The following is a 27,021-nucleotide window of genomic DNA, read 5'->3' on the forward strand; positions in this document are numbered from 1 at the left end:
CGGTCCCGCGCTGCTTTCGCTGCTCCGCGCAGAGCAGCACGACAACCCCGACTTCCGCGGGTTGCTGCCGCCGCCGGGGACTGCCCTTGAGCCGCCCCGCGGGGCCCCCCATCCGCCGGCCGCCTGGTGAGGGGCGCCGAGGCCGTGCGGTCGAGGGGACGGAGCCGTGAGGGGGCCGCGGGCTGTTTCTCACCGGGTTCTCCTTCCCCTAGGAAAGAGAGATCGAGCATTGACACCGAGATAAAGCGCTTCATTGCAAAAAAGGCGGATCTCCTCTTTGCTCACTCGTGGAAGCCCAACGGACCTCTCTGCGAAACGATTGAAGAAAATGAGGGTAAGCCTGCTCACGGCGAGCTTTCCTCTGGAAAGGTGTCACTGTAACGTCTGCTGGGTAGTGTAAGGACACTGCACGTAACAGTATTCTTAAAAACAGACTGAAAAATTTTACTATTGCTTTTTACTGGCTGTGTATAAATTTACTGTTAGTACAGATAAATCAGATTTTGATATGTTTCGCTATTGTGAGGCATTTTGTATCTTCAGGCTGTAGCTTGGTTGTTTCCTAACTGTGAATGTCTCATATGTTTCAGAGTATTATGCTGTTATGCCTCCCCTGGAGCAGTTCTTGGAGGTTCCCAGGGAAGATAGGAGAGAATTATTTTTTCGAGACATCGAATGTGGTGATATTGTGATTGGGAGGATTACGTCTATTCGTGAATTTGGCTTTTTCATGGTGTTGATTTGTCTGGGAAGTGGTTTCATACGACAGATTTCAGATTTAGAAATCACTGTAAGATATAGCTTTGATCCATGTTTTATTCTTGATAAGTGCTGACTTTTTAATGTATTAGTTGCCTCTTGCATCTTTTAATGGAGTAGTACGTGTAAAGGTGAAATGGAACTTTGGGACAGTGGGTTGTGTCTGAGTTTGTGGACAGCTCATGATGCTTTGCTGAGCCAGAAAATGTCTCTTTTTATGACCTATACTCAATATTTCTTACTTTTGAGTTGAAAGTTGATAATTTGAGTGCTTTTTTTTTTTCATTTGAACCAAACCATGCTTTTAGCTGTCACAGCTTTGATGTGCATTAAGATTAAACTAATTTTCTGGCTTAGTCTCGAGGAGGAAAAAAAGAAACTTTTGGCTTTGTTTATGATATTCCTCCTTTCTTCTGTTGCAGGCTCTTTGTCCTTTGAGAGATGTGCCTTCTCAAAGCAACCACGGAGATCCTTTATCTTATTATCAAACTGGAGACCTTATTCGAGGCAAGTAGCTGCAAAAGCTGTCAGGAATCCGTTTGTTTTAGTTTTAAGACATTTCTGTAATTTTATCTTAACTTTTATTGTTTCCATAGCTGCAATCAAGGACGTTGATCGTTACCATGAGAAGCTCACAGTGTCGCTTTACACTTCAGCTCTTCCACCCAGTCTTTCCAGTACAAAACTGGGTGTAATTACTTCCGATGACTTCCCAGTACATTATAGGTAAGAGTACGCTATTTGGCTGTGCTCGCTAGGTGTATTTAGCATGTCTCAAGAGCATCTCTGACAGACTGGTCTTTAAACTTGTCAATGGTGTTTCTGATTTAATTGGATGATTACATACCTTTTGTTGTTCATTTCTTTAACCTGTTTGTTTCTAGGTATGTCAGGTGTGGTTGGTCTTTTAGCATCTTTCCCAAAATATGAGGAAACCAAGAAGCAGAGTGAGCTATCTGTCGCTGTGAGACTGTGTTAACAAAACAAGCAAACAGACTAAACACCCCCACCAAACCAAACCAACCAACCAACAAACAACAACAACAAAAAAACCTCCAAAAGCCTTGGGAGCCTTTGGGAATACGAAACTTAAAATTTTAAAATTACCCTTAGAAGACAGAAGGACACTGCTATCTCTAATTTTTGTAATGTTTTTGTATGTTCTGGAGATACCTAGATGGATACCAAAATAGGTTTTAAAAGTTCACTTAGACTAAAGCATATAAGGGTTGCTAAATAGTAGAAAAATATATACCTGTGAAAGAGAAAAACTTCTGAGAAGTAATAAGTACCTATATAAGCATTTTTATTCTAAACATAAACATTATAAAATTGAGTGTAGTGTCTGTGACATTGGTTTTGTGTACACTGATGCTTTTTTTTAAGGCGAAGTATGGAAGTTGCTAATACAGCAGAGACATTTGAAGAGGTTTTACATCGTTCTCCAGGATTCGCTAATCCATCATTAGTTGAATATTTAGCAGAAAAACTAGGACTAAGTGAATCAAATCCACCGTCTTTGATGAGAAGTCTTCAAATGTAAGTGGTTTTTGTATTGTTCGTGTCCTGTAGCTTTGTGGAGATTATTCTAATCCATTAAAATAGACTTGTGAGTGGAAGTCCTAGACCACTTATACTTAAACCTTTTTTCATTTTGATTTGCATGACTGCAGCTTACATGTCCTTAAATATTTAAAAGCAAACTTCTCTAGAGTAAGAAATTTACATTTGAAATTCTCTTGCTCTGAATAAGCAAGACACTTTATCACACAAAATGTTTGATACTAAATGCTTTTATTGCTTAGATCTTGCCAGCATCTTTGGATTAAAATACAGGATGTTTAAGTTTTAATGTTTTCTATCAGATGTTTATATTAGTAATAGATTTCACCTCTTTAGTAAAATAGATTCAGATGTATGGAGTGAATGATGTTGTGAGCCCTGTGTATTTTAGAACCTAAAGTGGGTGTGAATATAGTATATTTTTGTTAAATATACTGTAGCTGTACTAGTTCAATTCAGCACTTTTAGAATGGGTTGTGAAAACTGGTTTCAGAAGTATGAAAGAACATTCCTGAATGAAGGCATTGTATAAATAATTGTTCAGCTTATTTCAGTTGCATTACATATTGAAAGATAGATTTTGTACACTCAGAAGGTCAACTCATTGTTTTTGTTTTTGTTTTCGTTTTCCTGAAAGTAAAAATTTCAATGAAGAAGATTTTGCCCCTGCATTGAGGAAAAGGCAGTCTGCGTCTTGGGCCTTGAAATGGTATGCCAGACTTTTTCTTGTCAAAGCTTATTGTTAGGTTAGATTAGGTTAAAGGCTATCTTTCTTGAAAGAAAATGTACTTTGAACGAGTTTTTCCGCTGCATGTATAATGATGTAACCAGGAAGATCTTGAAAGTAACCCTAAGTGCCCAGGGGGTATGTGATAACATCTCAATCTTGAGTTCCAAACTACGTGTCAGGTTTAAAGGAGAGCTTTTTAGTGGAATATTTATAGTATGCTGGCCCACTGATGAGATCAGAAGACTTGTGACAATACCAAGTACGCAGTTTTCCATTATTTAATTGGGTGTTGAATGAGCTTGTCAGGCCATTTAAGCCTTAGACTATAGCTTTAACAAGTGCACATACTATCATTGAAAAGTTAAATGTATTTGCCTGGCTGCATTTGGAATAGCAGCTCTAGATATGTGCTGTTTATTTTTACACTATGCATGTATTCAGGCATGCTAAAGGGTGGAAGGAAGAGACTTTTTTCCTAAAAAATTAAATGTTTTTTGTTGAAAAATGCTTCTTGAATCTATCGGCTAAAAAAAAAAATCTGAGTGAATTCCTCGTTTCTATGCTATCAAAGCAGTGTTTTTCTTCAGAGTTGCAAAACACTACTGTTTTATTAAATGCAATTAAAAGTTGCTTATAATGTTAAATATAAATTTTAATTTTTAAAAAATGAAAAAGCTCTGAAATTCAATGCCCATCAGTTCAGGTAATATTAAGTAAAATGAAATAGAAAACCTCAAAATACTTCTGTGTGAGGTGACCTGGTTTCAGTATGTAGCATTTACCCCTCTCACCTCGTGTTGTTTCCCTAATGGTGATTTTTAGTGTTGAATATAACTAAGCCTGTTCCAGTTCTAATGGTGGTAGGTCAGACATAGAGTTTTGTGCAGAGAGTGCTTAAGTATTCGTTTTGCAAATGAAAAAGTGTAATATAGTAGCATAGACAATATATTGTTGTAGAATTATGTCAATATCACATTAATTTGAAATTCTAGTGTTAAGTACATAATTGCAAGGTCAGGCGTTATTACCTGTCACTCGTCTGGAACCATAATTTGTGAGAAATTAAGAGTATAAAATCTGCATAGGCTAACTGTACGTATTTGCTAAATATTTTTCTCCAGTGTGAAGGCTGGGGTTGATTATTTTAAGGTTGGGCGCCATGTGGAAGCCATGAACGAGTACAACAAGGCTTTGGAAATTGATCCACAGAATGTTGAAGCTTTGGTAGCACGTGGAGCTCTGTGAGTCTGCTTGTTTCGTTGTTTGTTCTACTTTGCAAAAGAGAAGTGTCACTAAAATCTGCTCAACTTTTCTGTTATTCTAGGTATGCTACAAAAGGAAGTCTGAACAAAGCCATAAGTGATTTTGAAATTGCTTTAGAAAACTGTCCTACCCATAGAAATGCAAGAAAATACCTCTGTCAGACACTTGTGGAAAGAGGCGGGCAGTAAGTTCTGGGGTTGTGGTTTTGTTTGGTTGTTAACAGCTTTTTCTCATGATATTTTTTTAATACCATTCTAGTTAGAAGAGAGAATATTATCTTTCCTTCCTGGCTATGTGTTTAAAAGAAAGGGGGGAAAAAGAAAGTCTTTCGAAATATACCTGCTTGTGCAGTTGGTTTACACATTCTCTTCTGTCCCAGTTAAAATCCTGGCAAAATATTTGAGGTTTAATCCTTGCTATCCTTTCACTGGTTACCAGGGTTGAATAAAGTCTTGTGAATTGTTTGAATGTATTCTAGCAGCAGGCTTGTTGGGTATTTTTGTTTGTGGTGGTTTTTAAAGAAAGTATTTGTAACAAAATTATATTCTGTTGCTCTACTGAAATACTGGTTAACCATTGCAACACAAAATTTTACTTTTGAATATGCAGGGAATACATTTCTTTTTAAGCTCTGTATTAAGAATAGAGACAGTATTTTTGAAACAAATTGAAATTCTAAAGAACAGTATTACTGAGATAACGTGTCAGAAATACAGTTTTATTTCTTTACTGAGGTGAGCTAAGATGGTAGATAGGGTCTTGGACAGATGCAATAGTAGTGTCATAGTGCAAATAAGAAAGGTAGTCCTGAAAATAAGGAAAAACTGTCAAAATATGTGACTTAACTGTGTATGAATGATCACTTGAATTTTAGGTTGGAAGAGGAAGACAAACTACTAAATGCTGAGAGTTACTATAAAAAAGCCTTAAGTTTGGATGAGACTTTTCAGGAAGCACAAGAGGCCTTAACAAAACTCCGTAAGCACATGCAGGTGATTCTTTACTTTCTCTTCATATAGTGCTCTCAGTGACAAGAAGTGAACATCAAAAATCATACTAAATTTTTTGAACAGGGATTGTTTAAGTTGATGATTTGTCTTATTCTCTGCTTCCCTTCTCCACAGTAAATCTTATTTATAGTGAGCATTATGGCTGTACCAGAAGAAAGGTACCTCTTGATGACTCCACTGTTTTGAGCAGAATAGTAAAGAAACACTAAATAGTGGAGGTGGGGAAAGAGCAAAGTTAACCGTGTCAGCCAAAGCAAGGATAAGAATATTCCATCACATAAGCATGATTATTAATGTTAAATTTAAACATTCTGTGAATAGAAACATGCAAAGTGTAAAACATTTAGGCAAGGTAAATAAACATTGTGTACCATTGTACCGGCCAGATCCTCATCATCGAAGAAATTCCAGAAAGACAGAGTAACAGCAGCCAAAGCTAAGTCACAGGAAGATCACACGAGAGGGGAAATTAAGAGGTGATTTAAAGGAAAACAGCAGGAAATGGATGGTGGGTGGGCAGGCAGTTTTGAATATCTTAGCTTTCTTCTCTGCTGTCCGGGTTTGGTTTTTTTTCCCTTCTCTTGCACACTGCATGTTTCCCAGGTGAGCCCTGATGTGTCTCTGTGATAATCTAAGTTGTCATCTTTTTTCTTTTATTTGACTCCTTTATTTGTGTTGTGTTCTGTGCTTCTTCATGTAAGGAAGTAACATAGACTGGGGTAGATGGCCTTGATCTTCATTTGGTGAAGCCATAATGCTGACAGGCTGTGTTGAAAGAAGGAGGAAGAGGAGATATGACAATCTTTGTAATAAAACTGAGCTATATCATAGATAAACTGTTGTATGGTATTCGAGCACTGTTGACATTTGGCCGCTTTAGAAAGCGATGCCATTCTTGGTTAAAATGATGAAGAATATTCTCAGAAAGTAGGAGATAAATTTTACTGTTCTTAAGCATTTTCCTGGTATAATGGGTCAGTGCTGCAGTAGGTAAAAACTATGGTGCTAGCTATTTTTTGTTTGCTTGCATAGCCTTAACTGCAATTAAGGGTTTCCTTCATTCTATCTGTTAAGACAGTTGGTTAAGTTTTGAAAACAATAATCAGACTTTCTGCTCACTCTGAATATGAATAGCGCTCCTCTTTAGGGCTGTAGATGGCAGGAGTCTGATCTCCAATAGACTTAAGTAGTTTAAGGATTATTCATCTGATGAGATGCACTTCTGCGTTTACATGTGTTTTAATACATAAGTCTGATACGGTTGTGTGATAGTATCACGCATGGCTGAAACAGTGGCTGAAACAACACTGAAGTATGTTTTCCTGTAATACTGATTATGTGTTTTTCTCCAATGCATTTTCTTCTGAATTGGACCGTTGTTGCTGTATCTGACATCTGGGGCTGCTCATCACCAACAAACCCTTGGAACGTGATTTCTTACGTAAACTATGCATCAAACTGGTCTGTGAAATGGTTACAAAACGGTTTGTATTCAAACATGGCCAACTTGAATACATCTTAAACTGGGATCTGCCATGTTTTACTTGTAAACTACAATAACAATACTTTCCCTTAAACCTTTCTTTCGTTTTGTTTTTTTTTATTCTCTATGTTGCTAATACTGTGTTTTTCTTGCATATTCACTCTACCTTATGGGCTCTATGCTTCACGGTGTGCTGGATCATGGGTACCACCGCAATGGCTGGCCAAATATATTTTATAATGGAATAAAACCTGCACTGTGGTCCTTAATGTAAACCTGATTATCACAATGACCAATGCCAAACTCCTGAACATTAATTCTTGATCTGGGAATCCTTGTAAAACATCCCTGCTGTAATTATACATTTGAATGGGGTTGGGAACATGGCAAAAACTACCCACATTAATACTTACTTTTGATGTAATTTTTTTATGATGCTTGGTTTCAAAAAAGAAATCTTTGGAAATGAGGGAGAAACAAGCTGCCAAAGAAGAGAGACAGAAAGAAAAGAAGGTAGAAACAAGTGCAGAAAAATTGCGTAAGCTCTTAAAAGAAGAAAAAAGGTAACTTTGTTATATTCAGTATACTGATTATGTGGCGATAAGTGCAGATAAGACTATGAACAATCCATTTCCAAACAGAATATCCAACAATAAGCTAGGTAGAACTTCTGCCATGGTAAGCTGCTTTTCCCATGGATTTTTTTTTGTTTTTTTTAGTGGGTCATGTCCTTTCGTGCCTATAACCTTTAATGGAGATACACATGGAAGAGAAGTTGTTTAAAAAGTACTTTGCAGTGTGAAGTATATGCAGAGTGTAATGCTATATTAAACTGGGAAAGATGCCTATTATGGAAAACTGGTGGATTTAATCTTAAGATCTTCTTGCCAGAACAGACTCAGTTTCCAATTCATGCCTTACAGTCCAATCACAGCCAGACTCCGGGGAGTACAGATTTGCTTTCTACATCTGATTTTTGCCTGATGCTGGAGATTATCTCACAGGTTAATTATGTTTCTTTAGGTTAAAGAAGAAAAGGAAAGTATCAACATCATCCTCCTCCTCCTCCTCTTCCTCTTCCTCCTCATCATCAACAAGTGATTCTTCATCAGATACATCAATTTCTTCTTCCTCCTCTTCCTCTGATCACAAGAAACGTAGGAAAAAGCATCAAAATAGATCAGAGTCTGCTCACAGCTCTAAAAAATGCTCATCTAGAGCTTCTTCCCATTATAAAGATCAGGTTAGGAAAGAGGAGTGGTATTCACCTCCGGCTGATACCTCTGCTTCCTTTCTTAACCAAAATTTTGAAGTGGAAAAACTGCTGGAAAGGCAGGACAGCTTAGAGCATGCAAAAACAGAAGTAAGAGAGAAAGACAGACACTGTTCTTTTTCGAGGACTTCAGGTGATGATGAAGACACTTTTGGAGGTAGGTCTGAAGATTCAAGAGATTCTTACAGTAGCTCCAGAACTCTGCCAGGTAGTAGCAAAAGTGAAAAATATGGTAAAACTGATAGATTTTTCTCCAGTCGGAGGAGTTCTACAGGTTCATATCATAAGTCGGATGATAAACCCAGGATGCATTATTTTAGGAAATTAGAAAGGGATATAGAGGGGAGAAGAGAGCAGTTTAGAAAACATGGCTCAGGTCAAGACAGGCATTATATGTCTCCAGCAGGGTCTGACTATTCTGGCAAGTCAGTTGGAAAGTACAGATCATATTCTAGCGCCTGCTTACGTGAAGGTGATAAAAGTTACGATAGTGATAGGTATGGGTTAAGGCAGCATAAAAATGAAAGTGAGTACAAGAATAGAAAAAGACATTATGAGGAGAGTAATAAAACAGAGGAACCAGATGAGGAAATATCTGTAAATGGTACAGAACAAGCAGAAAGTGGTATTAAAAGAAACCTGCCCCAGAATTTAGTTAACATATTTAATCAGATAGCTGAGTTTGAGAGGGAAAAAGGAAGTAAACAGAAAAAACAGTGAAGTACCAAATAGAATACTATTTTGATGAGTATAGTTAAATGAACTTCCATCTGAGTATCTCTTGAGGAAATGCATATGAAGAATGATAAAAAGGCAGAATTTGCGCTGTCTTAAGGTAAAGATTGTATGGTGGAAGGAAATGCAAGGATATCTTACATAAAATATCAGTTACTTAAAAATTTAAGTTTCGTGTGCTCTTAACTTGGGATGTTCCTGTACAATATTCTCTTGAGTTGAAATCCTTTGATACCCCCAGACTGTCGGTAGTTGTGTAACTCACATCAAATCTGCACTTTAATAACAGATGGTTTTGTTTGGTTGGATTTTTGTTTTGTTTTGCCTTTTTTCGTCCCCAGGGTACTATTGACTCTTGATATTTTTGTATCAAACTTAACCTCCAGCTATAGAAAGAGGATAAGTGAATCAAAGTCGTGTGTCATCAATGTATATGTCTCGTTTGACTATTAAATTCTCTTTTCTTAATTCTGTCTTGGTTTTTTTTTTAATGTCACTGGGATGTTTCGTACTGGTGCACTGGTTCTATGTGCTGCTTGAGTGAATGGAACCTTCCAGTGTTTGTGAGAAGTGCTTTAAATACATCAAACATACTCTCCCAAGTAATGTAAAAAAACGCAACTGTAGTAGAAGAGAGAGTTTTAAAACTGTTGGTAAGTTCAAGTGTGGACTTTCTGGTTTTTGTTGGGATTTTTTTTGTTGTTCTTGTTAGGTATTTGCTTTACAAGTAGATTGAAGGCAGTGGTAGCATTGTTGTGGAAAAAAGTTATGCTCTATTTACAATTTCTCCAAAGGTGGTTGGCAAAACATGCTAAGGAGCTAATATCTGGTAGACTACAATACCAATTGTGCTTCAGCTGCAAGTTTTCCAAGTAATTCCGTCTATAGCAGTCAGTTCCAAGAGAGGAACTGTGTAATTTTGAATATAAAAAGTACAGTTTTACTGACTTTTATCATATACTGTCATCTTTCAATTAAGATGTGATCTGAGATTACTGTTTGATTAATAGTCAAGGTTGATCTTGCAATGAAGCATACATTTTCTTGCCCGAGTTGTTGCAATATAATCTAAAACTATTTTGACGATAGTGAGATACCAGCTTACTAAAATTAATGACTTTAATGTAATTCTCCTTTTCATAAGAAAAGTGAATTAATGGCTCCTGAATAGTTTTTGCAAATCATTAGTTCTCCGACAGCAAAATGTGAAAGTCATTTAAAGATTATTTTATTGTAGAAAACATATGCTTAACATTTCTGCTAGATAATTTATTGCATACTTTAGAAGAAAGTTAAAACATAGATTTCCGATAGAATTTAATGCTAAGATTGCCTGTAGACCTTGATAAATAAGTTACAGACTAAGCAGTTAAGAAGCCTTAACTAGTGTGAAGCCTTCACAATGGCCTTCAAAAGATTACCTAAGACTTTTTTTCCGATTACAAATGTTGGAGGTGCGAGCTCTGCTGGATGGCTGTGAACCAGCAGCAGCTGCTTCTGCAGGAGTGGTGATGGGCAAGGTCAGATCTATGACTTTGAGTGGTATCTGACGGAAACCTAAGCTTGTGCTTCTGGAGGATCTGAAAGACAAAAGTTTATTCATCAATATACAGAAATCCCTGTATATGAAACAGTGCTTCTAATGGTGGCTTTACAATAAAGTCACCCAGCAGTGGTGTTTATTCTAAGGTAAGATCCCTTACGTAGATCTGTGTAGACATTACTACTGAACACTTCAGTAACCTGTGGGAATAGTGGGTTCATAACTGATCTAACATGTTACATGCACTACTAGCTGTATATATGTCGAACAGGGTAAAAAGGTATCGGAAAGAGCTTAAGTGCAGAATGTGTCTGGAGCTCAAATTTGTGCTTTCATAATGTGACAACTTTTTTAATTAGAACACAGTTATCAAATATAATTATTCTGTAATTACAGTTTTCAACTGATGGATGCAGAAGTAAACTTAAAGGTAGGAGAGTATAAGGAGAGTTTTTATAGCATATTAAGGAAGTAGAGACAAGATTGAGAAGACATTCAGGTGTGAGGAATTCTGTCATTTAGGGGCAAACTTTGCTGGTTTAATCTTTAACTTAAATAAAAAAACCCAAACTCTAAGCAAAAAAAAAAACCCCAAAACCACCACCACCAACCAAAAACCCATTGCTAGCAGTCACCTGGTAGAAGTGAGTGAGCTTTGTGTGGATGGTGATCGAGAACTTTGAGTACCACCAGCAGAAGCAGTCGTAGGAAGCTCTAAGTTGGACTAGAAAATTTAGAAAGAAAAAAGAAAAGTTGACCTAATGGTTGTATAACAGGACTGGGTAAATTGGGAGGGTTTATTATAATCCTTTGTATTTGAAGAGATGTTGAAAGCAGATGAATGCTTTTTCCCATTTTACTGTAAGTATAGTTTGTCTTTCAAGGGCAGTCTTAAATTCAACAGTACTTATCAGTAGAGCCATCAATCAGGACTTTGGTGACAGTTAACTGGAAAACTCACCTGGTGAAAGTACATTTGAAGTAGTGTAGATAAATCAGGATTTGCTTCTAGAACATCAGCTAAACATTTGTCAATGGTTTTGCTGAAGCTTTTCAATTCACGAAGATCAATGTCTCTTTCTTCCTGTGTTTCTGTTTTAGTTTTCTTCAGAGACCGAATTTCTTTGGATAGTCTGGAACACTTCGAACACAAATATTTTTAGAGCATTGCTGTTTATGAAAATGCAACATTTTTTCAGAAACCTGCTAAGTTTAAATTCTGTGGTTTTAACCATACTGCTATCACTATAAAGTCAGAAGTTGTCATAAATGAATATACAGACCTGTTTTGTAACCCTTGCGAGTTTTGGCTTCTGTTCTTCTATCTCTTTATTCAGCTGCAAAATAAAAGCTTGCTTTTCCTTCTTTTGCTCTTGGAAGAGGGCCTCCTGTTTTAGTACAGCATCAAAGTTTTTTTCCATGCTCTGGAAATTCATTTGAACAGCAGTTTTAGTTCATAACACAGTCCTTATATGGTATTACTTTGTGGGAGGGTCTGTAATTGTTACTATGTTTCTAAATGTGGCTCAGGCGTGTAATGGTAACACAACTCACTTTCTGTCTGTCAGACTAGTGGATAAATAGCTGGATAAAGAGACCACCACATCTTTAAAAAACTAAAGGTACTATTACTGAAAGTTACGTCTTTTCGGATGTGCCTCTGAGCAGTGTCTGCAAACTATTTACTTGCCATAATACCAACCTACCAGTGCAGGCTATTATAAGCAAAATAACATTGTTTCCCATGGGAAGAGATGGATACCTTTGACTGGAATAAATAAAATCAGCTCCATAGGGGTGGCTCTGTTTTTCAGTAAATAAATAAAGGTGTGCCTTAATACCTCGTTATATCCTTGGACTTACTCCCTGATGAAGATATGTGTCCCTCATTAATTTTAGAGATTTTATTTCTTAAGCAGGGTATATGTCCCTGGTGGTAGAATAAGCAATAGGAATGTTTGTTGATCTGTGGCTGGTGACCCACGGCTTAGAATAATCGTATGGGGTGTAACAGGGTGCTTTATTTTTTTTAATTCTACCTACAAAAATCTTAATTAAAATGTTGTGTTGCTTGTTCTTAAGGGCCAAGCGGGCTTTTTGATCACAAGGAGAACCAGGAATAAGTCCTTGATGTGGAGCATGAACACAACCTGTTCTTTGCCTGCATTTAGTGCTCAGCCTGCTAAGTTCAGAGTCAGCTAGCTTTCTTGAGCTAAATTAATGCCGTTTAAACAGAAGCATCCTGAATGCTAATAAAACACAGAAAAATCCTGGGATGCAGATGTCAAGAGGACAGAAGGTGTGAGGATTTCAATCTCTGGAGTACTGGACAGGATGATATAATATAGTGGTTTATGCTACACAAAAATACAACTGATTTCTTGGATGCCAGAAGAGGGGATCTGCCAACATGCATTTGGATTTTGAAACTTCTAGCTGTATGGGACTAAAAAGCCTGAAGCTTCATTGTCATTCAAGAAAATTCAAATAAGCATTCAGTTTTTGAAAGGAGAGGTAGAGCTTTCTTAAAAATTGTATCTATTAAGGCAAAGTATAGAATATAGAAGAATCAGGAAAAATTGGTCCCAGAATTTCCAAGTGTGGCTTGCATGGATTTAGCTACAAGCTGCAGCCTTGTCTGACTGGAATGTTTCTTGTATTTTACCTGAAGATTCTCCTGAAGTTCCTTGATCTGTCTTTGCTTGTGTCTGTATTTTTCATCAGCAGTCTTTTTCTCTTCCTCTAGTTTCAATTTTTCCTCATATTCCTCACCTGTGATCCCAAACAATGAGGCAGCATTAATGCTGGACAAGCAGTGTATACAACTCAACTTTAAGTGAAAGTTCCACTTAAAAGTAACAGCATCACAGAGTGTTACTAGATTAGAGACCTCAAGGGTTAAGGGTTTCTTAAATGCTCTACTACTAATTCCACATCACTGTGAAAAAGTAACTGGCTTCATGAGAGAGAATGGTTTAAGAGCTACTGTTTTCAGAGCCAGCAGAGGGCACAAAAGTTAAATAATAGAATATTTTCTAGAATTGTTTATTTCTCACAGTGATGCTTCTTATACACCAAACAAAGTTTCACTGAAGGACAGCAAGCTTAGGAAGGTCGAGTGGCAACAGAAACAACAGATGAAGATATCTTCCAGAATTCTGAGGAATTTCCAATATCTAAAACATTGTAGTTAGGTAATCCATATTTTAAAATCTCCTGACCTTACACTAAAATAAGTGTAAGTTTTACTCTTCCTCATCATTTTCCCATGACTAATTACTACTTTTTTCCCCTGCCTTGCATGTGGAAAATCAGAGACAACGATGGTGTAGCAAAGGGATCAATCTATTTCACTAGAGGACACGTACCTAAACTGCCTGTATAGTTGCTCTGGGTACAGTTTTGTGCCCAAGCTGGCTCAGTCTGCCATGAGAAGGCCAGCAACACCGCAGCTTGTTCTGCTTCTGTAATTTGAATTAGTAGCCATGTGTGATGCGGCACTATAGTGAATGTAGTGGGTTTTGTACCGTGCAAAGTTTTATCCACTAGACCTATGTACTTCAGTGGGCACTCCTTTCTCCCAGTAATGACTTTTCCCGAGTAATCATCTTTTATTCTTTGCCTTTTCTGAATGCTTCAACTTATGACTATTCACAAAACTTACATACGCTTAGAGGTTTTCACATTTTACATACTTGTCTCAGTGACTTCCTTGAAAGAGTTTCGGAAATTGCTGTTGCAGTTCTTAAGTAAACATAAAGTGTTTTCCAGAGCTAGGATTTCATTTTCAGCTTTGCAGATCTTTGCATCTAATTCATCACCTTCACGTTTAAGTTCTTCTTTTTCCTGTGCAGCCTGAAAATAAAGGTGATTCTCTTAGGTGACTGCACACATACTGAAAATATTACGACAATTATACAGAAAAACATACTTGCACTGTTCACAGCTTAAAATACTAGATAGATATGGAGCTTATCTGTTGTCAGGCTTGAACTGAGATTGAGTTACTAGGTAAGGACTAGTTATTTACACTATTTGTAGGAAGTTCTTTGAGTATTTAATCCATGTGCATTTCATTATGGGTATCTGCCTCCCCATCTGAGCTCACAGAGTCCTGATGAGCAGTATCCACACTGTATAAAGCTGTTTCCATGCTTTGCGCTGCTGATGTGCACAGCAGCACATGCTCCACATCTGTTTTCTTTACCCACAAAATCCACAATTTGTGATTGTATGGTATATAAAACCACTGAGCGTTAAAAGTCATCCAGTTTATCTGGGAATTACTCGCTTGAAAGTCTTCATCTGATTTGAGAGATTTATTTTCTGTAGGCTCTCAGAAAAACCTGATCTGGTGAAAAATACCTGTAGCTGTAGAGGGTGTACCGCCAACAGTGACCACAGAGTCTCACTCAGGGACTTCTGCTGTTCTAGATCTCACAGTAGCAGAAATACCATCATTTAGAAATTTAACATGAACTTCAGAGCCCAGATTGCATTTTTTTTTAAGATCACAGGATTTGTGGAGATAAAAAATAATCCATTTTTGTTTCATCATCAGGGTACTGCATTGTGGATGATGACTGATTTATCTATTTTTCCCCAGAGTGAAAAGCTGAATATGCATAGATGATTGATAAGTAAAAGAGGAAGGTTGACATTCTTCAAAGTTTAACCACCATATGGTGAAATAAATACCTAAAAATAACTCTGAAGGCTAAAAGAATTAAAGATCATGTGAGAGTGTGATAAACAGTTTTCAGTTTATAGCAGACTACCACATGACTTCTCGTGTCTTTGTAAATTAACGAGCACTGAAGTGAAAAATTTCAAACTGCTCAAAAGAAAAGCTCCACTGATATTAGGACTGACCAGAGATTCACGTGGAATTGCTGTATCATTTAAATAACCAACAATGTCAGTGTAAAACAATTAAACTGAAAGTAAGCAAGGAGATTGTCTTAGTTATTGAATAGAACCCAGGGAAATCTATAGCTTTATATGCTATAGCTTTATATTATGTTAATCAAATACCTTAATTACATAGTAGGTATAGGTTTTCCCCTCTTCTCCTTCGGGTGGCATCATGACAACAGTAAGAACTTCATATCTGCATCTCAGTTTATTAATTTTACTGAGGCGATCTTGAAATTCAGCACTGATTTATTTGGGGAAAAAAATAAATGGGTTTAGAAAGTGTTTGGTGGTGTTCTGTGGGCAGTTTAAGCTACTGGTGTTGCTCCGGCAGTCTGCCCGTGTTCCAGGAGTCAAGCCGGGCAGCAGTTGTGCTGCTGCGTTGTTTCATCGCTTTCTGTGTTCTGCCATCCACAGTTGTCTGTTCTTCTGGTTACTTGCACTTCTCTTGCAGTTCTAAACTGAGGTAAATTTATTTTCATATTCCAGATCATTGCATCTTAGGAGGCTGTGCCACAGTCCTTCCCCAAATTTTTTCAAGGTCTGGCATTTAAATCCTACAGCTGCACAAGCTGCCCCCTGCTGATATTATCTTAATATTGCCACTACTAGATGAGCACAAGCAGCAGTAGGCAACAACCCCAAATCAAATTACATGGAAGTATCAATTAGCTGTGTAATTATCAAAGGGAAAAAGCCACACAGTCTGCACTCTCGGTGAGCAGTTAAGCTTTAGTCACACTAAATCACACTAATTTCCTATTGTGTGGGGTGTGGTTAGCAGAGGAGTGAGTAAAACCCTGCCAGATTTCAGCAGTTCAGCTGCTGAAGCATTGATTTTTGGCTAGATGTACATACTGGGATTTCAGAGCTAAAACTGCCCCAGATACTTTGTAGTGATTATTACAGAAGGGAAAAGTTACTTCATATATGGTTGCTTTGTAAGAGGGTACATAGATCATTCAGAAGGTTTAATTTTGTTACATAGGACATCTAATGGAGAGCCCATTTGTTACTAAGGCTAAAAACCCAAACCAAACAGACACTGTATGAGTCAAAGAAATCACATTTAAAAGCAGCTTTTCTGTTTTAAACATTTTGTCATACCTTCACCTATACTGATTTCACAGTTCCTGATTATTTGGAAAAATGCATGTGACACTTATTTAAAAAACATGTCTGCAACTGAGGTTTCCTCTCAGTACTGCAGTGGATCATCACTAACAATGAACAGTAAGCACTTGTTCACCAAGTAGTTAAAGCTGTGGGCTGGATTTCAGAGAAAAGAAAAAATCTCAGTATATAACTTTAAGCAAGACTTTTTTTCATCCTTAATGTTTCTAACCAGTGAAGATGGGTAAAATGCTTCTCTTTTTCAGTAAGTCCCCATGTAAAATATACTCAATAAAAGTTAGAAGTTTAATTAATAAAAGAATTGTTACCTTAAACGTTGCCGTTCCTGCTCCGCAAGTCTTATCTGGGAATCCAGCATTGCCTTGTGAATCTTAATTTCCTCAGTTCTTTCTGCTATTGCTTTCTCTAACTCCAGTTTTTGTTTTTCCAGTGTTAGAACTTTCTCTGTCTTATTACACAGAGTATCTTGGAGACGGTTCAGTTCTAGTTTTAAGAGATTAGCTTCGACCATCATCTCCTAATAAATGCCAAAAAGGTCTCAAAATAAGAAATCATTGTTTTTAATTAAGATATTTATAAGTTAATATTTTTATAAAGCATCCATGATTCTTTTACATATACAACTGTAAGACTCATTTTGCTTTGCATTTAAAAAATCTTCTCAATTTCTCATTTGCTAACAGCGTGGTGAGTGTGATAGGGGTACACTCTTGCCTGTCTGGTTTTATACAAATTATCCGATTCCTAATTCAGACTGAGTTATGGGTTGTTAAGACTTCTACATCTACAACTTTCTTTCAGTTAGCATTACGAATGGTAAGACTATAAAGGTGCTTTCAAAGAAATTAAGCAGACTTTACCAGGAACTTTCAGAAGCAGTTAATATCTCACCTGAACCATTATATCTGTTTTCTGTAGGTCTACAAGTCATGTTGTTACATGAGCAAATTCATATATACCAAAACTCGTGAAAAGCAGCAAGGGGTGAAATTCATTAAAATCAGTAAAGAAAAAAAAAGAATTCTCCTGTGGATCCCAAACTCTGTACTATTTCTTCTCTGCATTCTTTTATGGCATCAGCTCCTTGCTTTTGTTCCCCTGAATTTCATCCCCAGAGCAAAGTTCCAGGTTGGGGAGAGTTCTCAATGAGGAGCAGTGAAGTCAATAACAAAACTTCCCCCTGCTACCTATTAAACCTGTATTGTTCTGCTACCTTAGGGCTTCTTTTAGGAAGGCTTGAGCCTACTGCAAGAAAAAATGTGCAGTAACTAGAGGGCTGGGAACTGTGGGTTTTTTTCTGTTTATCAGAATATGGAGAGAGAGACTTCTATTTTATTTCTAATACCTTAAATTGGCAAGTAGATAGATCCAAACCATCTGCTGGAGAAAGTCCCACAATTTCATAACAAAACTGATCCAAACATTAGTTGGTATCACAGGCTGAGAATAAAAATTCAGTGCTAGGTAAAGACATCCTTGAACAGTAAATACATTTTTCTATTTTAAAGGCAATCATTTCTCAGGAAAAAGCTCTGACCGGGTGGATATTGTAGTATAAGTAATGTGTGATTAAACTGATGACCCAAAGTAGGTTTATGCTGCATACACAGGAGAAGCAACTCTGCCTAGTAAGATAGTAGTGATGAAAGTGACTTCAGAGTTTGTGAAAGAAGGTGTAAATCAAGAAGCTACAAAGGGGGTTTTTACAGAAATAATGATGTGGGAAGCAGGCAACAGCCTTCAGATCAAGTAATGAGTTTATGTGTTTTAAAAAAACCAAACATCCTGTATTAATAAAGTTGCAACATAATACTGTACCTGCTTAATGGCTTTAGCTTTTTTTAACTCCTGATCTGATCTCTCATTGAAAAGATTTAGTTCATGTATCTTGATCATCATACCACTTGTTTCTTCTCCTGTCTTGTCCATTGCTCTCTTGATGAAATGGACATCACTCTGTTTCCAAATTAAAGTATATTTCAGTACATATAGTTTGCACCAAAAGCTACCAGTGAATTTTAAATGAGATATTTTTAAGTCCTGGAAGCAGGAACCATCATTTTGTGTCCATATGCTGCTCCACAAACAGCGCCTAGAGCATTGCAGTGCAATACAATACAATATAGATCTTTCAGCCAATGGGGCAAGTCAAAATAATCATGTATTTTGACCATGACTTCAATATTTGAAGTTAATCTTCATAAAAATATCTGTCTTTGATAATACTCCAGAGTATGAATAAATTCTTGGAGGTTTGTTTCAATGTTTGATTATACTCACTGACCAAATTTTCTGTCTCCTCAAAACTGAAGTGAGGGCACCAATTGTCCAACATTAAACCTTGTTACTGCATGAATCTCCAGTTAAAGGGCTCTCCTATAAGCAGTTTCTTCCCCTCACTAAATTAACTTTTTTTTTCCTAGCTATCACTTTGAGAAACCAGTTACAATGTTTTATTAAAATCCTGACTTTCATCTTTGTATGGTTTCTCTTTGACAAGAGGTTTCAAAACATACTAAAATGTATCTGATTAATAAACAAATACATTTCTTATTGAAAAGAAGTTATAAATTTGCTACAGAATAACTGACTAGTTCATATGTACAAGAAAGGTAAGTACATTTTTTAGATAAAGGATAATGATTACTGGATAGTGGAAAACCAGAGAACAAGCATGTATATGCAAAATTCTCACATGGGAATAAAGACAGAAAAATAGTATTCCTGATTTACAGTGTTAGTATAGGGTCAACTAACTCAAATACTGTAAAAATAACACTACTGTATTGAAGGTACAATTTTAAATGCAAGTGTACTTATAATTTTTACAAAAAACATAAAAAGTCATAGCATGATAGAATTCTCCTATTTCTACACGATCCTAGTGATAAATTAGACATCTGCAAGCAGTCAGTCACATCTTGAAATGAAAGCTTTGAAATGAAAGCCTTTCCAACGTTTCAGTCCTTGTCTTCCTAAAAGCCTCAGTTGTGCAGTAATGACCCATTTTTCTGGTAAGTACAGGGAACATAGGAAGTTTTCCACACAGGTTACACAAAGTTCAGATACCTTTTAATCTAATACCAAGTCATTAATTAATAAAATCAAATCTGCTTAATTCACTGAGGATTCTAGATGTTACACAGTCAACCTGATGTTCTAAGGAAGTTACCTGAAGTTTCATGTACAGTGCATGTAAAACACCATATGTATTTTTTTTTTCTTCTAGGGTTTTCTTAAGTTCAGCAATTTTTGCTTCCAAAACTTGTTTTTCATCTGTATTAACCTCTCCTTCTAACCGTGACAGCCGTTTCTGTACTTGCTGAATATAAAAATCCTGTTAAAATAATTTTTAAGATAATTAAGTCTGAGATAAAAAGCAATTATAGCCTTCCAATAAAGCTAAAACACTTGATATAAACTTGGATCTAAATGTTGGCTTTAGGACAGTCACCTAATTAAGCTATTGTTTTATAATAATTTATGGCTTATAGACCTCATTAGCAAAATATTCTTAGATGGCTGATGTGCAGTGATGGTTCAGGAGTAATCTTCTAGAAGAGTAACAAAGCATGCTCGGCACAGTCTGCTGTAGGGAAGCTTACAGTGGAGTTGCCATCTTGCTGTTACCAGTGGATGCTGATATAAAAGAGCAAATTTTCAAAGTGGTGCATAGGAAATATGCACAAAATCCAATTAGTAAATAACAGGATTTTGGCATGTACCTCTTGTATTGCTTTAAAAATTTACCCTGAGGTGTCTGTGGTTCAGAGGGATCAAAGTAAAGAACTGATTTGAGAAATCAGTGGGAAAAGCAGCAGATCAAAAAAATAATGAAATACGCAAGTGCGTAATATAGGTAATACTACAGCAAGTTTCAGTTATTTCCATTTTATCCATACATCCAGAGACAGAAATAAACACAGACTTCGAATTGTACCACACAGCACGGTTACCACTTTCCAAAGTGGTAACATGTTGACAAAGATTACAGAACTCAAACAATTTGTTGTCACTAGACCCAAGAGACAGTTATAGTATGTTAACATTTTACCTGGTTATACAGAAATTCTTGTTGTTTTAATGCCTCTGCATCAAGTCTGTGCAGTTGGCTCTTAATATTTTTAAGTGATGTTCGACTTCCCTCAATTTCTGCTAGAACACACTTCTCCTTATCCCTCTGCATCTTTAAGTCTTGCGTCTTCTTGCAAAGTAGTTCTTTTAAATGGTTAATTTCGGTTTCTTTTTCCTGGTGACAAATTAATCATTAAGTAGTAAGAAATAATTAATCACATAAGAAGTAATTTCTGAGGAATTAGTTGCCTCTATTAATCACATATGGGAAGATCAAAAAATTTCAATGCTATATCCATTAATATGAACACAGAATTTCATAGGTCTTCAAAAAGGTTGGCAAGAAAAGTTTTTGACAGGAAAACTAAATTCCTGTCATCCTTTCAAAAAACCCCATTCTTATTGCTTCCAGTGTATGGGAATATTTGGAGAAATCTACTACAAAGCTTTTCAGTGTTTTATTAAAACTTGTAACTCTGTGTGTATGCACATGTATGTACATATGTGTCTGTATATAAGTTGGAATAATTTTGTTTGAAAAATTAATTACACATTTTAAAATCAGTTCCTTATTCTCGGAGTTAAGTTGCCATTAACACCTAAGTCAGTGCAGGAAATGAGGTTTTAGTAGGGTCTGTTATAGTAAGAAAATGGTGAACATTTCAGGTAACCTCAAATGTATTGAAAGCAAACAAAATTGAGATCGTTTTATTTTTATAACCCTAACAAGGACAACTTTATTCTTTCCCTCCCTCCTTCCACCCCCACCTCCCAAATAACCAAACACTTTCCAAAGTTCAGGGTGTTCAGCATGCTGAGTTTCCTGTAAGGTACATCTCCAAAACTGATGATGTGGCATCACAACCCTGCTCCAAAAGACTCAGTTATATTTAGCTCAAGTCTGGTACAGAGTTTGAGGATGCACATTTAACTTAATACAGCAAAACACCTTAGAATTCACTTTTTTACACTAATTAAAATGTGTTTATTCTTGATTTTTTATGTATACTTGTGAAATTTGCTTGTGAACCATCTCATTGGCTTTAATAATGGCAAAATAGAACTCCTCTAGGAGTCCATAATCACATTCTACCAAACAGAATTTTTTTGTAGTTGAACTTGCTGAAAGTGCAATTCCAAATCCAAAACTCGGGAAGTAAAAAGCAGGTATAAGTTTAATATGAAACCATTAGGGTCTGTAGCATTTTACACTGATGTCAGTGGGCTTTGGATCACTCTGAACAAAGGAATTTAATTTCAGAAGTAAACTGTTCTTACGCATGTGCCCAATTCTAAGCTGTATTTCTGAAGCTAATAACAATGATGAATTCATCTACTAAAACTGGATCACGATATGACCTTCATTTCATAGTCTTTCTTGCATATCTAAATTCATTTATTTAATAGAAACTGTTTCTCCCTTTACGTAAGGTTGTTAGAGATGAGATATTCAGTAAGCTTCACTGTGCAACAGTGTTTTGCCACAGATTGAAGAGGTAGAAGTATCACAGAATGAAAGCACAAAATGGTGACATTTCATCCATATTGTTCCTGTAAATATCTCTTCACAGTAAATTAAGAGATGCAGCAAATAACCATGTGTGTCTAATGGTGATGGAAAGGATGCTTCTGACTAATACAGTGCAGACATTGTTCAAGAACAGTTCATCCTAGTTAAAATATTACCCTGAAGCTGTGGAGCTGCCAAGCTCAATGTCATCTTAGGTTATCCGCCACAGATGCAAGCAGAGAAACCCTGCTAATGGCTTAGCCACCCTGGTAACAGTCTTAAGGGGAAGCAAATAAGGTTTTCATTTTAATGAAATGTATCGTTCCAACTTGTTTTCAAATTTTCTGAAAGGCCAAAACAGTAGTAAGGCCTGTAATTTAAGAAACTATATAAAAGGAGGACATCCCTTCTCTAGTTTCTGTATGTGTATATATTTTAAATGTACAGTTACTGCCTGTGGAGTTGAAAAGTTTGAAAAAATAACAGTCTACTGCAAGAGATTATTTCACATACATGCTACAGGAAACACAAAATTGGGGAAAAAAAGAGTATAGAGTGGTCTGCACAAATGCAGCTTTGTTGTCACACCTGCTGTCACGTTCATTTGACCTGACCATCTTACAGTAAAGCAAGCTTCAGCATATCCACTACTCAATTGTCCAGCAAAATGTAACAAAATATTTGTATCAAGTTCAGTCAGAAGCTAAAATACTGTAAGAGAATTAATAACAAAGTGACGAAACACTAGAAACATTTTCTGAAATGCAGGGAAAGTTCAGATGATTGCATTACAACATTGCATTCACTCTAAAGCCCTTTGCAGTTAATCAGGGGATAATGAATTAGGATATTTTTCTTCCTATATTTAATTTGCAACATAAGAAGTGGTATTGGAATTTTTAAAAAGTACTATTAGGCATATTTAAAAAGATAATTTCCATATTACAGCTTGTACTTGCCACTTCCCAGATAAAAATCTCTATTCATCATGAAAATGAAATCTAAAGTGAGCCAGTAATGTTTTAATAGTCCACAACATGGTATATATATCAGAGTATCATGTAGTAGAATTAAAATAATGGAGAAGAGACTAGGCCAGCCAAATCTGATTAAAAGATTTCAAAATCTTTTTTAATTCCAGTTTGCCAAAAACATAGCTCTTTGCAGGTCTGTAAGTTTTGGTGGTATTTTACTAAAGCTATGAAGTTTTCAGTGGTAGTATTACTCAAATGTTACCCTGACAGGACTCTCACTTCTTAGCAACACTATTGATGGGAAACTGATAGACGTGCAAGGACTCCTCAGCAGCCCATGAAACAGATTGTTTGGAGACATGAACTCCCACAAGAGCTAAGCAAAATACAAAATTTTGAAAGCAGAAGCAAAACATTATCTTTACGACAAAAATTGCTACATTCCAGTGATTAACTTTTATTTCAATCAGCCAAGAAGTTTTAAGTAGCTTATAGCCAACGTCAGAGGTAAATGCCCTGTTCTGTACACTGATGCAGTCTGGTTTCATATCTGCTCTGTACAATGACAGTTCCAGTATCCTATGTTAATGAATGAAGACACCATCTTCTGAATTACTAGGACTGCTTATTTTCTTCCAGAGTTTTCCTAGCACAGATACGGAAACATCTACATGCACATTACTTCATCATTTGATGAAATAGCTACATGTCATATTAACACATTTCATTTTAATCCATAAATGATTGTTCTATATAGAGCGAATCCTCATCTTCAGAAACCATGAAAAACATTTTACCTTGACAATTTTTTCTTCTTCCTTTAGTATTTCTTCCATCTTCAAAGCTTTATCTTCTGTACTGAGTGTCTCTTCAGTCACAAGCTTCAGCTTATTGGAAAGACTCGCGTTTTTTTCTTCAAGAAAGCTCAATCTAAGCAAAATCACATTATTTAACATGGTAAATGTATGTTGCACATACAACACTGCCAAAACCAACAGCATACCTTACTGAGCAGTTGTCTAAACTTTATCCTAACACCCATCAAGGCCCTAACTGATTTTTTCGTGCCCTTTAAAAACAAGGATTAGCAGGAGTATTTTCTAAATTTCCCAGTGTCAGAAACTATGCAGGACATGAAGTAACCAGGAAGTCGAGGCCTTTAATCGTCAACATTACTTAAGGTTCTTTGCTAGCTGAAGGATTTGATTATATTACTAATCCTCACAAATTATATTTTTAAAAGTCTGTTTCTTACCTGACTTGTTTTTGATGAATTTGTTTCTTCAGATTGGTTACTTGTGTTCTCAAAGACTCTAGATCATATGCAGTTCTGTCCACAGTGGATTTCAAAAGATCCAGCTAATAAATTACAAATTGGAGCAATCAAGCTTTTATTTACTTTGGTACATGTTAGGATATTTAAAATGGTAAGGGGTCTATTTATTGAAAAAGTATTCCATTTGTTTTTAACGGTGTTTTCCAAATGAGCAGTTCTCCAGATTCTGAGGTGCTGTAAATCAGCACAGGTAGTAAACTCACTCAGTAGACTGGTTTACATAATCTGAATGCTGGGACAAAATACTTAATAAATAAGAATACAGAGTGAATTATGAAGATGCTATGGGCTGCAATTCTTGTCCAACAGCATCTGTATAATTGGAACCACAGTTTTATAGAATACAGCTGTCTTTGATGAGGTTCTTGTGAATGTGGATACCCTTATGTATCTACTAAATATTTCCAATGCAGACTTTGTTGGGTACATAAAATTATTTTGATTAAGATAAGGGAACACTGTGACAGAAATACGCAGACATTTAATTTGGTAAAATATACATGCCAGCATACACACATTAAACAGGATAGGAATACTTTACAATCAGTTGCTCATTAATCTTCACAGTATCACTTAACAGTGTAATTGTCTTCATTTTTACAGATGAAGAAACCTGATCGAGGGTCTCTGTACCAGAATGAGAAATGGGGAGGTCACAAGTTGTCACCTGAACTGTAAGTCTGTTTCTTTCCTTGTTTCTCACTTGTATGCCACAGTTGTTCTAACACCTAATAATGGGAGACTGTTCTCATTATCACACTGTGTTATTAATTGTGAAAAACTTCAAGCAAGAATCTCACAGCTTAGACATGAAAAATTACAGGGTAATCTAATAGCCTACACCTTGTTTGAGCTACCTACTGTTTTAGGATATCTAGGATATCAGTTTATGAACCACCTGCTACAGAAAAGCTATCCAAATTTAAGTCAACAGCAGATGCAGGTTTGGTTTCGTTCTGGGGTTGGTTTTTTTCTTGTTGTTGGGTTTCTGATTTGTTTTGAAATCATCAAGCTTGCTGAATAGCCCAATGTTACCATTTTCCTGTTAAAAGAAAACTTACTTGGGTTATACAAGCGTAGTCTTTTTCAACAGAGCTACGAGACTTAAATTACCTGTTAGAAATACTCCTACAGGCATTTAAGTCATTAAGAACTGCAGCTCATTCCTAGCTTTAAGTGGAGATTAAATATAAGTAACAGAGTAAGTATATGGACAGCATAAAGCACGGTTTGTTCACAGGGCAGCCCGATCCTACTGCTTCTTGTTTAGAAAGTCATGTGAAAGTGTTTGGTTGGGTTTTTTTGCTTGTTTTAAGAATTTTAACTTAACTACAAGGGCCATCAACACGCACTTTTGAGACCACAGGATAGGAATTGTTTGGAAACCAGAAGAGGTTTCTCTCATCCTTATACAATACTGCAGTTGACATATGCTAAAGGCAAGACACACCTCCTTCTGAAGCATCTAATAGTGTTACACCATTTAAGAGAAAATTAATCCATTTCATACCAACACAACAGAGAATACAAGCTAATTTCTTCACTGTCAGTGAAAGGATTAAGTTGAGGGTTCAGATCCCAATAATCATGAGCAGACTGAGAAGAGTACATATTTTGTTGAATTATTAAGAGTCTGGTCTAAAATCAGAGAAAAGCAAATGCTATCCCTGTATTTCCTCTATCTAGTCAAAAGTTATAGTTTCAGTCTGTTTTTCTGAACTGTTTGGTCATCCTTACGTCATCCTGCAGCTGAATCCTGTAAGCATCCCGAGTTTGATATTCGTTTCGGAGGCTGGTAGCTTCCCGTTCAGCAGAAGAAATTTTCTTTTCATATTCCATGTTATTAAGAGTTTCGTTTGCCAAAAAGGAAGTCTTCTCTTTCAGCACAATTTCTTTCTTTCTAATCTCCTGTTTTATCTCTGTTATTAGCTATAAGAATAAAAAACATTTGAGATTTGCTTGCATTAGTTAAGATATGTTAGATTAATAAAGTGTGTAACCAGAAGATAGACAACCCAGTTACCACATAATTCTTCTATTACTTTGTTCCACTAATACATCACACCACCAAATACTACAATTGTTTTGGATTGGCAACTTCCAAAATATTCCAATAATTTCAAAAAACATGACACCATAAAATTATATGAAATAAAAATAATTTTTGATTGAATAGGAAAAAAAAACCTATGTGAACAAGACTTCAGTGAGACTTGAAGCGAACAAAATGCATGAGGAAAATTACTAACAGTAGTGATGCTTACTTTAGCTGACAGATTTATAGCTATTCAGTGAAAACTGTGTATTTGGAAAGGTTAAGTAAAAGATTAGCTACTGGGAAAATTATACTGTAGTTCTAATGTGAAAAAAAAAAATCTGTTTACAAAAGTATCAGTAGAACTACTCTATGGACTACTGATATACGGAAGTTTGGCCAGAGCTGGGTTCTGGGTTGTTGGTGTTGTTATTGTTGGGGTTTTTATATGTGATTGTTGGTTGTTCTTTGCAGGAATCTTCTGACCTGAAATACTTTGAAATCCAAAATATTTCAGCTGAATTAGACCATTATATTTTCTGTTTGGTAGTATTTCCTCTGACTTGTCATTTTCAATTATTAAATTTTTTTAGTGTTATAGCTTAAGCCTGTTTAAACCATGTTTCTGCTCAGAGTATACCTAATATCCACATGGGCAACATAACAAAGCTGATATCCTTTCAGC

At 36.2% G+C, this 27,021-nt stretch overlaps 2 protein-coding genes across 2 annotated transcripts in view; one reads left to right on the plus strand and one right to left on the minus strand.

The window, feature by feature from the left end:
* TTC14 (tetratricopeptide repeat domain 14) overlaps positions 1 to 8,801 on the plus strand; it is a gene marked incomplete at its 5' end in the record, with an annotated part of 9,683 nt that extends 882 nt beyond the window's left edge. Inside the window, 12 exons of the mRNA XM_010182896.1 lie at positions 5 to 126; positions 213 to 334; positions 591 to 790; positions 1,182 to 1,266; positions 1,356 to 1,485; positions 2,146 to 2,298; positions 2,960 to 3,031; positions 4,174 to 4,293; positions 4,377 to 4,499; positions 5,190 to 5,307; positions 7,262 to 7,371; positions 7,832 to 8,801. Of these exons, the coding sequence (XP_010181198.1) occupies positions 5 to 126; positions 213 to 334; positions 591 to 790; positions 1,182 to 1,266; positions 1,356 to 1,485; positions 2,146 to 2,298; positions 2,960 to 3,031; positions 4,174 to 4,293; positions 4,377 to 4,499; positions 5,190 to 5,307; positions 7,262 to 7,371; positions 7,832 to 8,801 (2,325 nt within the window). The remainder of the gene's footprint in view (positions 1 to 4; positions 127 to 212; positions 335 to 590; positions 791 to 1,181; positions 1,267 to 1,355; positions 1,486 to 2,145; positions 2,299 to 2,959; positions 3,032 to 4,173; positions 4,294 to 4,376; positions 4,500 to 5,189; positions 5,308 to 7,261; positions 7,372 to 7,831) is intronic.
* Positions 8,802 to 10,233: 1,432 nt separating this feature from the next.
* Positions 10,234 to 27,021, minus strand: part of CCDC39 (coiled-coil domain containing 39) — a 21,920-nt gene continuing 5,132 nt past the window's right edge. Inside the window, exons 7-20 of the mRNA XM_010182899.1 lie at positions 26,039 to 26,230; positions 24,221 to 24,324; positions 23,763 to 23,895; positions 20,462 to 20,656; positions 19,580 to 19,744; positions 18,226 to 18,363; positions 16,716 to 16,924; positions 15,394 to 15,517; positions 14,055 to 14,214; positions 13,025 to 13,131; positions 11,643 to 11,783; positions 11,321 to 11,500; positions 10,995 to 11,083; positions 10,234 to 10,396 (exon numbers count right to left, since the gene is read on the minus strand). Coding sequence (XP_010181201.1) covers positions 10,234 to 10,396; positions 10,995 to 11,083; positions 11,321 to 11,500; positions 11,643 to 11,783; positions 13,025 to 13,131; positions 14,055 to 14,214; positions 15,394 to 15,517; positions 16,716 to 16,924; positions 18,226 to 18,363; positions 19,580 to 19,744; positions 20,462 to 20,656; positions 23,763 to 23,895; positions 24,221 to 24,324; positions 26,039 to 26,230 — 2,100 coding nt within the window. The remainder of the gene's footprint in view (positions 10,397 to 10,994; positions 11,084 to 11,320; positions 11,501 to 11,642; positions 11,784 to 13,024; positions 13,132 to 14,054; positions 14,215 to 15,393; positions 15,518 to 16,715; positions 16,925 to 18,225; positions 18,364 to 19,579; positions 19,745 to 20,461; positions 20,657 to 23,762; positions 23,896 to 24,220; positions 24,325 to 26,038; positions 26,231 to 27,021) is intronic.

Source organism: Mesitornis unicolor, unplaced genomic scaffold (genome assembly GCF_000695765.1).
Source record: "Mesitornis unicolor isolate BGI_N332 unplaced genomic scaffold, ASM69576v1 scaffold25124, whole genome shotgun sequence".
NCBI classification, from domain to species: Eukaryota; Metazoa; Chordata; class Aves; order Mesitornithiformes; family Mesitornithidae; genus Mesitornis; species Mesitornis unicolor.